The sequence below is a fragment of the Panthera leo genome, chromosome B4, assembly GCF_018350215.1.
Source record: "Panthera leo isolate Ple1 chromosome B4, P.leo_Ple1_pat1.1, whole genome shotgun sequence".
NCBI lineage: Eukaryota > Metazoa > Chordata > Mammalia > Carnivora > Felidae > Panthera > Panthera leo.
The window spans coordinates 71,936,005-71,949,865 of NC_056685.1; the positions used below are offsets into that span (position 1 = coordinate 71,936,005).

At 37.9% G+C, this 13,861-nt stretch overlaps 1 protein-coding gene across 1 annotated transcript in view; it reads right to left on the reverse strand.

Moving 5' to 3' along the window:
* Positions 1-5,436: 5,436 nt before the first annotated feature.
* DBX2 (developing brain homeobox 2) overlaps positions 5,437-13,861 on the reverse strand; it is a 35,000-nt gene continuing 26,575 nt past the window's right edge. Inside the window, exons 3-4 of the mRNA XM_042948462.1 lie at positions 13,472-13,659; positions 5,437-7,769 (exon numbers count right to left, since the gene is read on the reverse strand). Of these exons, the coding sequence (XP_042804396.1) occupies positions 7,440-7,769; positions 13,472-13,659 (518 nt within the window). The 3' untranslated portion in view covers positions 5,437-7,439. The remainder of the gene's footprint in view (positions 7,770-13,471; positions 13,660-13,861) is intronic.

The following is a 13,861-nucleotide window of genomic DNA, read 5'->3' on the forward strand; positions in this document are numbered from 1 at the left end:
AGGTGACAATGATGTGTCAATGTAGGTTCTTCAGTAGTACAAATGTACCACTCTGGTGCATACTGTTGATAGTGGGGAGGTTATGCATACGTGAAGGCAGGGGACATATGGGGTATATCTGTACTTAATTTTGCTGTGAACCTAAAACTGATTTTTAAAAACTAAAGTCAAATATATTTTGATGAGCACCTTTCTATATAAGATTGTTTGCACATTTTTGACTACTTCCTTAAGATAAATTTCATTAAGTGGTATTGTATAGTCAAAGGGTATGCCCATTCAACAACTTGTTTGTGTTACCAAATCGCCCTGTAGAAAGTTTTTGGTAACTTACATTCTACTGAGAGAGTACATTTGAGCTGATTTTTGATCCCTGACTCAACATTGCCCGTATTGTGTTTCATTCCACAACTCCATTTACCCCATCATCAAAACAGTGCTGTAAAAACATTATTGGACGTTTCTGTCAACAGCATTCCTATTTTCTTAACCACAATATAGTACCAAGTTCATTTTGTCTTTTGATTACAGCTAGCTGCATCTCTGAGAAAATGTATGCCATGCTAATTTGTCTTTATTTAAAATTTCAAAGAAATTCCCACATGGATCCCAGATGTTGACCATTTAATACAAGAAGGTGTTTCCTCATTATACAAATATGGTATGTGTCCAAAATATTGGCATTGTTTAGTTTATGAATCACTTAAAATAACGACATCACAAAAAACAATGGTTCACGTGTGAGTCATAAATTAAACAATGCCAATTTTTTGATGTGCACCACATTTGTATAATAAGGAAGGAAACACCTTCTTGGATTAAATGGTCAACATCTGGAATCCATGTGAGGGCTTTAAAAAATTAGGGCTGCATATTCTTAAATTGTCCCAGTGTGGACAGAAATCCAAAATGGAGGAAACTTTTACAAAAATTTCCCTTCCCCAAATACTCTTGCAAGTAGTGCATCACATAATTGGTACAACACCTTAAGTCAAAGCAATGTAAGTCAAATTCCATTACAGGGAAAGCCAAGATAGTTTAAATTTCATTTTTTTCTAGATCTTTGGCTGTAATATTGTAGGATACAGTTGTAGTGGGTTGAATAGTGGTTCTCAAAAAGATATGTCCTAACTCCTGGAACCTGTGAATGTGACCTTATTTGAAAAAAGGGTCTTTGCAGATGCAATTAAGTTAAGGATCTTGATATATGACCATTCTAGGCTTGGAGTCAGCTCTAAATTCAATGACAGGGGTCATTATAAGAGAAAAGCAGAGAGAAATTTGTGCCACAGACACAAAGGATAGAAGGCCATGTGAGTCAGAGGTAGAGGTTGGAGTCACACAGCCCAAGCCAAAGAACACCTAGAGCCAAAAGAAGCTGGAAGGGGCAGCTTCCTAAAATCTTCCAAGGGACCACTACTCTACTGACATCTTGATTTTGGATTTTTGTCCTCCACAACTGTGAAAGAATAGATTTCTATTGCCTTAAGCCGTACAGTTTGTGATAATCTGTTATGGCTGCCCTAGGAAACTACAAAGGAAATTCGTAGTAATAAGATTAGCTGTACCTTATGAATTAATTATATCACTTTATTTTATTCAAATTTTATGTCCCTGATTTTTTGGCTTTTGATTAGCATCAAACACTTGATGACTCTGCTTTGGGCTTAAGTAACATCGAAGACTCCCTTTTAACCTTGGAATGTTCTGATCCCAAAAGATTCTCCCTATAATTTCTGTTGCTCAAGCAACTTTGAGAATGTCCATACAGTTGTAGGAACTGGGGGATTCTGGACTAACTAGGCAAAGCAGTCTTATCATCTCAGCCTTCAAAACAATGACAAGATGCCAGACATCCAACAACTTGCTTGAATTTTGCACAAATTGTGGACAATGAAACATACTTGAAAAAGCTAAACCGATATATCAATGTGGCTGTAATAAAGCACAATTAATAAGAGAGGTAGAATATCGCCCTGCATTAATATGTTTGCTGCTGGCAATGTACTGAAATCCAAGTGTGTACACTCCCTTGGACTTTGGATGGAACATGTTTTCATAAACTTCATGGTGGCTTTTTGGAAGAGATTCTACATTTGGTACAGGAGCCCCATGATCATTCTTTCCATGACCTGCCATCCCCTGGCCCCATCCCCTGCTCCACCTCAAGAAGTGAAGGAGTTAACAATGGAAAATTATGCAGGCATAATAAATAGTTTCAACATTTTTAATGGCATGGGAAAATGTTCTCTGTTAAAAGTTGAGTTAAAAAAAAAAGCAGGATAAACTGGATATATACTATGATTCAAATTTAGTCACACACACACCTTTATATGCACACACATTCAAAGTGAAAATTTTTCACAAAAGAGCTAAATTGGCCATCTCAAAATGGTGGAATTTTTGTTAGCAGTATTTTCCAGTGTGTTTCTTCATAATGAGCATACATAACTCTTACAACCAAAAATAAGAAAGTAACAGAACACAACTAATAGCTGGAAACTATGAACCATCTTCATGGGGCTAGTGCTACATTCTTAAAGTAGTTGCTTATTCCAGAGATGGTTTGTAAAAGATGTAAATTCTGCAGAATTTTCTTATGTATTAAGAATACTCATCATCCTGACTTCCCCTCACTTCTGCTATTTGCTTTTCCTTCACTGTTCTTACCCGCCATGGGTACAAGTTTATTTGAGAAGGTAGAAAGACAAAAGTAGAGAGTAGGTTGCACTATGAACAAAACAATAATGAATTCTTCCCTTGGACTCTGACTCCTCTTGGGACCAGTATGGCTTAAATGGAGGAGAGACAGCGCGGAATACCAACAATGCCAAGTAGTTTGTATTTTTCTGAATAGTGGAGCAGTTCATAAACTTCACTCGTCCAACTGCAAATGGAGAGATAGGGTTTTGGAGGATGTTAAGATTATTTTTTGGTCCAAATTTACTGGACCCAGGTACCAACAGCTTGGAATACATCAAAATATTATTTGGCAAGACTAAGTCTACATTTCTTGCAGGCAGGGACCATATTCTCCCTCACATTTGTTTACATAAAGCCTAGGACGGTGCCTCACAAAGAGTAACCAGTAAGTGTTGAAATTCAGAAAGAAAATGACTGCAGAGGCAGTGTCTAACAAGTTTATGAACACAATGGAATAAACTCTGCTGTATTTTTAATTTTTTTTTAATGTTTATTCTTGAGAGAGAGAGACAGAGCATGGGTGGGGGAAGAGCAGAGAGAGGGAGACACAGAATCTGAAGCAGGCTCCAGGCTCTGAACTGTCAGCACAGAGCCAGACGCGGAGCTTGAACTCACAAACTGGGAGATCATGCATGACCTGAGCCGAAGTCGGACGCTCAACTGACAGAGCCACCCAGGCGCCCCAACTCTGCTGTATTAAATGCCAACAGAGGTTGATGAAGTCGCTTGTCATGAGGGGTAGGTCATGAACATGTTGGGGAGTATGCAGCTTTAAAAAAAATGCATCAGAATGTGGAATGAAAGGGACCAGAAAAGACATGGGTGGCTTGAACAAGCATATTTAATTATGACTTTATATTTGATAATAACTTTGTTTGAGAGTGTGCATGTGAGTGGGTGGGGGGAGGGGCAGAGAGAGAATCCCAAGCAGGCTCCATGCTCAGTGTGGGGGCCCGATGCAGGGCTTGATCCCACGTCCCTGGGATCATGACCTGAGCTGAATTCAAGAGTCAGATGCCTCACTGAGCCACCAGACACCCCAATTATGACTATATTTGAAAAGTGAGAGGCGCTTGGGTGGCTCAGTCAGTGAAGCATTCGACTTTGGCTCAGGTCATGATTTCACAGTTCGTGAATTTGAGCCTCACATTGGACTCTGTGTTAACAACTCAGAGCCTGGAGCCTGCTTTGGATTCTGTCTCCCTCTCTCTCTGCCCCTCCCCTGCTTGCACTGTTTCTCAAAAATAAACAAACAGTAAAAAATAAAAAATAAAAAAAGTGAAAAGCATGTACAATGATTCTCGGGGGGGGGGGGGAGTGGGAGGTATGGATGCTGAATATATGAGGTATATGCCCAAATCTGAGCACATGCCCAAAACTTGTTGGAAGGTATGGCATGTTCATATATATGGATTTTTAAAGTTTGAGAACCACTGGACTGAACAGTTGGGTTCCCCCACTGAACCCACATCAGTACTAAGGAAATAGAATTGCCTTTTCTACATCAATTATCACGGCCTTCACTGTCGCCAGATCCAGTGACCATTCCTAACCTGCTTATATACTTCCAATCCTTGATATTCAGGTTTATAAAATATTTATCTTCATAAAAGCTAGAGGATGATGCTCACCGCCTTTTCTTCTCATCTGCCTAAAATCCATTTTACAATTTCTTCTAAAAGTTTTAAGATACCTTTGCCTCCAGGCTTCTCTGTCTCTGGTGCTTATGAGAGCAGTATTTGTCTGGAAAGCAGACAACAAATATACAAATATATATGTGATCACAAGGAGAAAAGGAGTCTGCATCTAGAGAACAGAGGAAAATACACATATAAGTATTTTAAGTGGAGGGAGGTGGAGTAGGTAGAGGGAGAGTTGACAGAGAAGAAATTAAGAGAGAAGGGAGGGGCACCTGGATGGCTCTGTTGAGCACTGGACTCTTGATTTTGGCTCAGGTCATGATCTCACAGTTCATGGGATCAAGTGCCGCATCAGGCTCCATGCTGACAGCTTAAAGCCTGCTTGGGATTCTCTCTCTCTCCCTCTCTCTCTCTGCCCCTCTCCCACTCATGCTTTCTCTCTCCCAAAATAAATAAATAAACTTTAGAATAAAAGAGAGAGAAAGGGAGATACTTGCAATTAGAATATCAAACTCAGTTGTTCTGTCCAGTAATTCAGGTAAGTAAAGGCAAAGTAAGAGGCATATATGTATGTGCACCATGTGTGTATGTTTGTGTGTGTTTTCTAAGTATCCCTAATATAGTCATCTAAAGTATACTTTTCCTAAGCCTTGATGCTAGAAACCAATTAAAATATTTATCTGTATATTTGAATATCAGGCCAACCTTGCAGAGAGGAGCCTCTGCTGAGCCTCAGAGCTTGGGGTGAAACCCTGGGGGAAGATCATCTAAGCACCAATTAACCCACATCTAACACCTGGGTCATAAGATGGCCATGAAGCAGATTGCTCTCATCTGATCTTCAAGTTATCCTCCAGAACCATTAACCATAGGTAAGCACTTCATAATTTTTAGCCATGAATAAGAAAAAAAAAAAAAACATTTTCATTTCACTTAAACACTCCTATGGGACTATCGTCTATAGAGGCTTGATAGTTGAAGGTTTCTGCAATTCTTTACTTTCCTCAAACTTCAAAGTTAACAGAGAAGAGAATACCAGAAAGAAAACCATTCCCCAAGTAAGAGATCATAAAGTACAAAATGCTTCTGAATTTCTTTAATAAATCTTACTGTAATCCCCAAAACGTATGTCTTACAATGCATCCCATAAACTTGTGAATACATTCTACAGTGGTATGCACCCCCATATGGTTGGTAAGATTTCAAGATTTGAAACCTGATGGCCAGGGTCCAAACTCTATTCATTAACCTCATGACCTAGGGCCATCACCCTAACCACACTGCCTTCGTCCTGTCCCTTCTTCCTCATCTGGGCAACAGGAATGTTGGCAGTAACAGTGCCTACTTCCTAGGACTATTGTCATGAGGACTGTCATGAATTAATCCACCTTAATAGGCTTAGCACACTCTCTAGAGCATAAAAAAGGACCCAATATATGTAAACGAGGTTAACATTATACAAAGGAAAGAAACAATACTATAAATCATTTAAAGACGAGTTTTAAGTTTTAAATTGTTGTCAGCAGATCCCTGCTCCTACTTCCCACAGAGACACTGAGACAAGCTTCTTCTGAGAGGACTTTTAAGTAAAACATCTAGAGATAAAGACACAGGCTAGCATACCCCAATTCAAATTACGTTCACACAAAATAATTTCTTGATGCTGACTGAAACTGTTGTCTTCTAAGACATTACCTTCTTTAAGCCCGAAAGCCTCAAAGTCTATAACTAGGAATGTAAGCAAATTAGAAGCCACTTTCTTTACACAGATTTCTCACTAACAAAATTCCACATCATGAACTTCTAATAATGTTTCTTGTCCACAGATTAATAATAACCAAGTTCAAAACCACATCATTTCCTTTTTCTGCCTCATTTCCTTCAAAGTGAAACATAATTCTTTCTTGGACCTAGAATAAAAATTTCCAGATTAACTAAGCAAATCGTTACCAGAAATGCAATTTTATAATACTACTATTTCAGGATACTCAAAACACATAAAACATCTGTGTGGTGTCTGTTAATACACAAAAATAACCTAAAAATGTGGTGTATACCACCTAAGTGGAAAATTGAGTCTATAACTAGAAGTGCAAACAGAAATCCACTCTAGAATCCATCAGTATTGTGTTTTGAAGTTCAGTTGGGAACATTTTAAGAACTGTGACACTTCCTTAAATCTTGGCCAGAGGTCAAAAACTGCTTGGCATGGATGTTTCATGTGCCCAACACAGTATTTTTTAAATTATTAAACTCAAATATTTTTAGGTGGGCCATGCCCTTTATTCACTCATAGGCCTTTAAAGGCGTTTTGTTTTGCAAACCTTAACTAAAGCCCATCCTTACAGAGAAGAGATCAAAAGATAACTGTTAGTTAAATGGGTAACTCACTGATGTCCTAATAAAGGCCAGAGACTTGGAAAATTAAGGGTACTAACAGTATCATTCAGAAATTCTTATAGTTTGCTTGTTGTGTTAATTTTAAGTATATGCTTTCGGTGTATGTATCTAACAGTGGCTTATTCGATTAGGACAGCTGAGCTGAACTGTTAAAATTCGATAGCTAGATTCTAAAAGAAACCAGGAAATAGAGAATTTTTAAAAACATGTTCTTGTGATATGAAAATTTGGGCTAAAATCCAAATTTTACATTATTTTCAAGAAATTAATTGCATTCAGTCAACAGTTGGTTTTTCCTCAAATAAAAGGAAATGAATTTGCTCGATGCAATATTTAAAGAGGAACTAGCTCCTACTGATGCATTTCCATGAATATTTATATATATACACACATAGAGACACGCACGTATATACACGCACTCAGAGTAGGGACTGAGCCCAACTATATACCTCTCAATTCTTTTCAGTTCCATTGTACTCTCTGGGAGATTCTATTCCACTTACAAATTAAAAATTAAGCCTGAGTCTGGGAGCCAAACAAGAGAACACTGGAGAGGACTTCCTAAAGCATTAGTTCGTGCATCACTCCAAAGATATTATGTTTTAGGCACTGATGAGGCACAAGCTAGCTGGCTTTAGAGTCAAAATATTATTAGTTAGGCGTCCTTTTCAAATTAACAAGGAGGAAGGCTTCCATTCAGACAGCCCCAGTAAGTACACCCTTGTCTCCAGCTTCTTCAGAACACAAATACAAGGCACCCTGGAGTGAATTTGCTTCTGGGGGCCGTGCGCCTGAACTCTCCTGGATCAGTCTTTCTGAAGGTTCTGGCGAATTCTCCCTCCATCTTGGACTTGAGTGCTGTTGGGAGACTTCCCAGAGCGAAGGACATGGAGAAGGGAACCCCAGAGCAGACCGTGAGAGAGGATCCTCTTGAAGGCCTACTTCTTGGATACACCTGTTGGAAAGCACTTCTTTCTCTTTGGAATTCCGCCATTTCATTCTTCTGTTCTGAAACCAAATTTTCACCTATTGACAAAATAATTGGACAAAACGATCACTTATTCCATGTTACTTCACTTCAGTATTTTAAACTTTAATTTCTCCTAGTGTACCTTCTATGAAATACCTTATTATGACAGCCAGCCTAGCAAAGTCCTTATCACTTTTCACTGGGCTCCTTCAAAAATATCTGAGAAATTACTTTAGCATAATATCCACACACTTATGAAACAAAACGACTGTGATAAATTGGTTACATCCTACAAGTATGATGTCTGATTTAACTCTCAATAGTTTAAAACATCATTTAGGCAATGCTAATTTATTTATAAAAAGGAAATGCCATTGACTAGTAATAATGTTTATTTTGTGCCAGGTGTCAAGGCATGCATGTTACGCCGAATACATAACTTAATCCTCACGGTGAATGCAAGAAGTCCTCATTTCACACGTATGAAAACTGGGGTTCAGAGTGATAAACCAGTTCAAAGTCATAGAGCTAGTAAAATGGAAGCACTTAGAACAGAATCCAAGACTGTGCTACTCCAGTGCCCAGGCTCTTATAACATTTAGATTTCATCAGGAACTTCTAGAAAACTAAATTAAGAATACATTTTATAATGTTTTGATCAATTCCAGGCTTTATACAGTTTCCAAGTTTGATTAGTCTAAGGATTTATCAAACTTGAAGAATTAGGCTCAATAAACAGCAACCAATTGTACTTATGATAGTGGTTTCTAATTTGAGCCATATTCCACCTCACCCTACTGGAGTCTGTCTTTACTACTAACTTCTGTCTTTATCTGCTACATAGTCAACTGTGCCTGGTCAGAAAACTTCACAACAGGTTTCCTGACATCTCAAAATCCAATCACATTATTTTCCTGAGCATTACACTGCATCTTTACATGAACAATTTAGTGGATTTCTATTTTTAAAACAAAAACTAGAAAATTCTACATAAAAAAAAATCATTGAAGTATTACCAAGTATTTCTCCCAATGAAGGAAAAAATTGAGATGGTCTTTTCAGATTGGTAAAACAATTTCTTCATTCTTTCAACCTGACTGGCAATTTCAAAATGGCTACAAAGAACCTGACCCCAGGCAAGTGAGTCCAAAAGACTGCCATCTCAGTTACAATCCTGTGGTTAAGGCTTTTCATAAGAAAACAGTACTAATGTGTACATACCAGAGCATTTGGTTCTATTCATGAACTCATTTATTATTTGTGGTGAACATTTACTCCTAGAAAGCCTGCCAAGTATTTCTAGTGGGCTTTCACTAAGACATTTATTTGTGCCCACTGGTGCCACATTCATTATTTTCTTTTTCCCGTCACTTTTCTGCATATCAAGAGTTGCTTCTGGGTGATATCTCAGTGAAAAAAAAAAAAAACATCAAAAAAGTTCCTTCACAATCAACAGTATTGAAACAAAGGTACATATTTGGGGAAAATCATAAATGAAAAGTTCTACCTCTCAACAAATACAAAAACAATTTCCAAATGGATTAAACAGCTAAACACAAAAACAAAAGTATAAAAGTTTTAGAAAAAACTAGAAGATATCATCACAGTCATGGAGAGGTGAATTTTTTTTTAAGCATGACATAAAACATTAAGGCCACAAAAGAAAAAAATAGAGCTGACAATATAAAAATGAGAAATTTCTGTGTAAATAAAGATACCACAAACATGAAAAAGCCACAAACTACTTTAAAGAATTAAAACCAGAGACTCAAAGAGATATTTGTGATCCATGTTCATGCATTATTCATAATAGCCAAAAGGCAGAAGCAACCAAAATGTCCACTGATGGGTGAATGCATAAACAAATGTGGTATATCCATACAATGGAATATTATTCAGCTTTAAAAGGTAAGGAAATTCTGACACGTGCTACAACATGGATGAACCCTGAAGATATGCTAAGTGAAATCAACCAATCACAAAAGGACAAATACAAATGATTCATTTGAAAGTACCTAGAACAGTCAAATCATAGGGACAGAAAGAGGTGGTTGCTAGGGGCTGGATTGAGGGAGAAATGGGGAGTCACTGCATAATGGATACAGAGTTTCAGTTTTACAAGATGAAAAAAGTTCTGGAGACTGAAGGTAGTCATGACTGTGCAACAACATGAACTAAGTACCTGATGCCACTAAACTGTACCCTCAAAAAAGGTTAAAATCATAAATTTTATGTTATGTATATTTTACCACAATGAAAGAAACCACCAACTTGGAGAGTCTGCAACGGCTGTAACAAGAAAATGTCACTAACTATAATATTCCAACTATTTTGATAACAGCTACAATAACTGCTACAAATAATACAGACAATAGCTAAAAAGTGGGAGCAATCCAAACACCCACCATGAGGATGGATAAACTGTGGTAAACCGTGTGATGGAATACTACACAGCCATGAGTCCCGATGAGCTACTACTGCTTGCAAAGATGTGAATGAATCTCACAAACACAATATTAAGGAAAAGAAGCCATATACCATAGAATTTGTACCGAATGATTCTGTTTATATAAACTACCCTCAAATAGGCAAAACTAATCTATGTTGTTAGAAGCCATGATAGTGGGTAGTCTCAGAAAAGGAAACAGTAACCGGGAGGGAATCTGCAAGGGACTACTGGCCTGGTGATAGGGTTCTACTGCTTGATCTGGGTGTTGGTAACACAGATTATTTGTCCTCTCCTTCAGAAAATTAAGATATATGTAGGGAATAATCCCATTTATATATTTTTTATTTATATATTTATATATATTTATTTATATATATTTATAAATATATTTATATATTTTATTTATATAAATATATTTATATTATTTATAATTAAATATTATTTTTATGTTATTTATTCATTTAATTTATTATTTATTTATTATTTATTTATTTTATTATATAATATTATTTATATAAAATATATTTATTTATTTATATTATATATATTTTTATATATTTATATATATATAAATGGGATTATTTCCTACATATATCTTGATATATATATATATGTATATATATATATATATATTTCCTAGGGAAAGGAAGCAGTTAAGGAGAAACACATACACATGCACACACAATTCTGGGTCTCAATTCTAGGTCCTTATTATAAAATCAAAGTAGATTCCTCATAGGGTCCCTGTGAAGATAAATGACATCAAATGTAAGGACACATGGTAATCATGGTGCGTTTGTGTTCATTTATTTTAAAGAAAAAGATAATACATGGTTCATCAAAGAAATTAAAACAAGAGCCATTTATAAATGACAGTAGCAAATGAAGGAGTTGGGTTGGAAAGGGAGGAGATGAGTTTTCATTTTTAACTTTACCAATTTCCCCTTTGTTTGAAATGCCATGTGTTAATTGTGTAGTTAGATGTATATGCAAATAAGAAAATGTGAAATTACTTCTGAGATGTTCACCAAATTCAGTGACATAAAAAGTATTTATTCCTCAGGCACTTGAATTTTAAAAACAATACAATCAACTATGTAACACTATACACCTGTGAATGAGAACTGGACGATAACATACAAACAAGGAAAAGTTTGTTTTCTTGGAACGGACAGATTATGGTCATCCCCTCGTAAATATTCTCTGATATGCCTGCTGCATCCCCTTTCCAATAGTCTGTTCTTAAGAAGATGATATGTACTGGGGTGCCTGGGTGGCTCAGTCAGTTGGACGTCCAACCGACTCAACTTTGGCTCAGGTCAGGATCTCACGGTTCTCAACGTGCAAGTCCCACACTGGGCTTTGCACAGATAGCGCAGAGCCTGCTTTTAATTCTCTGTCTCCCTCTTTCTCTCTGCCCCTCCCCGCTAGCGCTCACACTCTCCCTCTCTCTCTCTCTCTCAAAAATAGATAAGCATTAAAAACTTTAAAAAAAAAAAAGATGACATGTACTATCAAAGATGTTCACATGGTCTCAGAGCACTGTGAGATCAAACCTAGCCACGTTTCCTGTTTTAACACTTACTTCAAGTTCTGACTCAACCTCCCCAACCTGCACAGTTTCTCCCCTCTAACTCTGGAGACTTTTATCCATATCAGTGAGACGCAGGTGGGTCCTACTGAGCTTCTGTGCCTCCTTAGTCAGGCCCAACAATTCCTCTAAGGATGAGACAGTTCCATCACTAGACTCCCCAGGGGTATAGGGACCAGCCATATGGCTGTCCTCCCCAGACATGGAGATTAACATAAGGCTCCAGAGAGATACGTAACTTTGAGGACCACTGACCTAGCTCCTTTATTTGGCAGTATATCTAACCTTCCAGGTGATGTCTCCTATGTTACTGTCTCATAACATAGGAGACAATATTATCTAACTGTTATTATCTAACTGTTCATGACCTTCTGCTTCATTTTTCCAGCTGCTCATGTAAATTCCTGCGTGCGAAGAGTGTATCTCAATCAGTCCTTATCAACACTCCTTGCTGCCCACTTCGCACAGTGTCTTGCACGCAGCTGATTTATCTATCACATACACAGAATGGCTCAGTGACATAGAATTCCTACATTTGTCCCTGTTTTTGAAGTGAGAAACTGAGGCATAGAGCGGTCAATTAAGGTTAGGGACCTCATTAGTACCACACAATGAGGAAAGCACAGACTGGCTGATCCAGGCCAATTATACTCTACCACACCACGTAATGCTTCCCACAACTAGAAGCAGTTGGGCGTGGGGGGAGGGACAGATCACTTCCCTAGGGAAAGGAAGCAGTTAAAGAGAAAGAAAGAAAGGTTAAGGAGAGTTTCATCCAAAAATAACTGGTTTAATAAAATCCAAAGTTAGAAACCAGGTCATTTGTACCGAGGGAAGAACAGGTGAGCACAGTGGTTAACACAGAGACTGTGCTAACAACTTCAGTGCCTTGAAGCTAATTCAAAAAATCCAGGTGGATTGTAGCCTTGCATCACAAAAGCCAGCTTGGCAGATGGACTACCTGCTACATTTCAACTGCTGCCATCCCTCTTAGTCAAGTGCCTTGTGCAGTGAACATGCGGCACAACCATACAGGATAGCACCAGGTGGAGGAGAACACAACTCCAGAGTCAGGTAACCTGGGGTGAGAGCCCAATTCCCAAGCAGCTTCACTACGTGACATCAGACCTATCTGTGTTCCCTTCTCTACATTTTCTCATCTAGAAAATGAGAATGATTACAGTGCTTATTTCACATGGTGATTATAAAATGATTAAATAGTCCAATACTAGTGGCTTAATGTACAAGAAAGGTTTGTAAGTGTTGCAACTATGAAACTACTTTACTGTGCTTGACATAAGCCCAAAATGCAGAGTAATGAGATCTAGTTAGAGATATTTATGAGTCACACATTTGGGAATGGATTTGGGATTGGAAATGAAGAAAAAGGGAAATCGGTTCCTGCTTTTGTAGAACATTATGTAGTCTACTCTGAAACTAGAGCAAACAATTAATGATACAAATGCCACATCATTAGTGTTTCTCTTCATTTAGGAAGATTTAAGCATGCAAAAACCTAGACCTCTCAGCAAATGGACCTATTTCCAAATAGGAATTGTGATATGTATTTCCACCCACTAAAAAATTGCGAAAATCATTTCAATAGCACTTTAGGGTCCAGCACCATACCTAGTACAACAGATATTTGCCAAACGCATGGGTTTCATTGTATTCCTTCAGAAATCAGGAGCAGTGGACATCTTCCTGCTCATTAGTACCTGTGATTCCTTTAGTCCCAAGCTGATGGCAAGTTTCTTTCGGTCTGTTTTGCTGATATATTTCTGCTTCTGAAACATTTTCTCCAGAGCCTTTCTCTGATCCTCAGAAAAAACAGCTCTTCTTAAAATACCCCGCCGAGATTTGGAGTTCGAGTCCTGGGTCAGGAGGGACAGCACATTCTCTTCTCCTAGAGGGGGAAGACATATACAAAACCTGGTTAGCTTTATTAGTAAGGAGAAGTCAGTCTGCCTTTCCCAGGACAGCATCTTCCTTCTCTGTACTATGGCCAAACACTCTCATCTCTGAACTCTGCACACTTTGAGCAGTGCTTCTTCCATGTTTTTGGTCATGGACTCCATTGAGAATCTGATAAATGCCCTTCGCTCCCC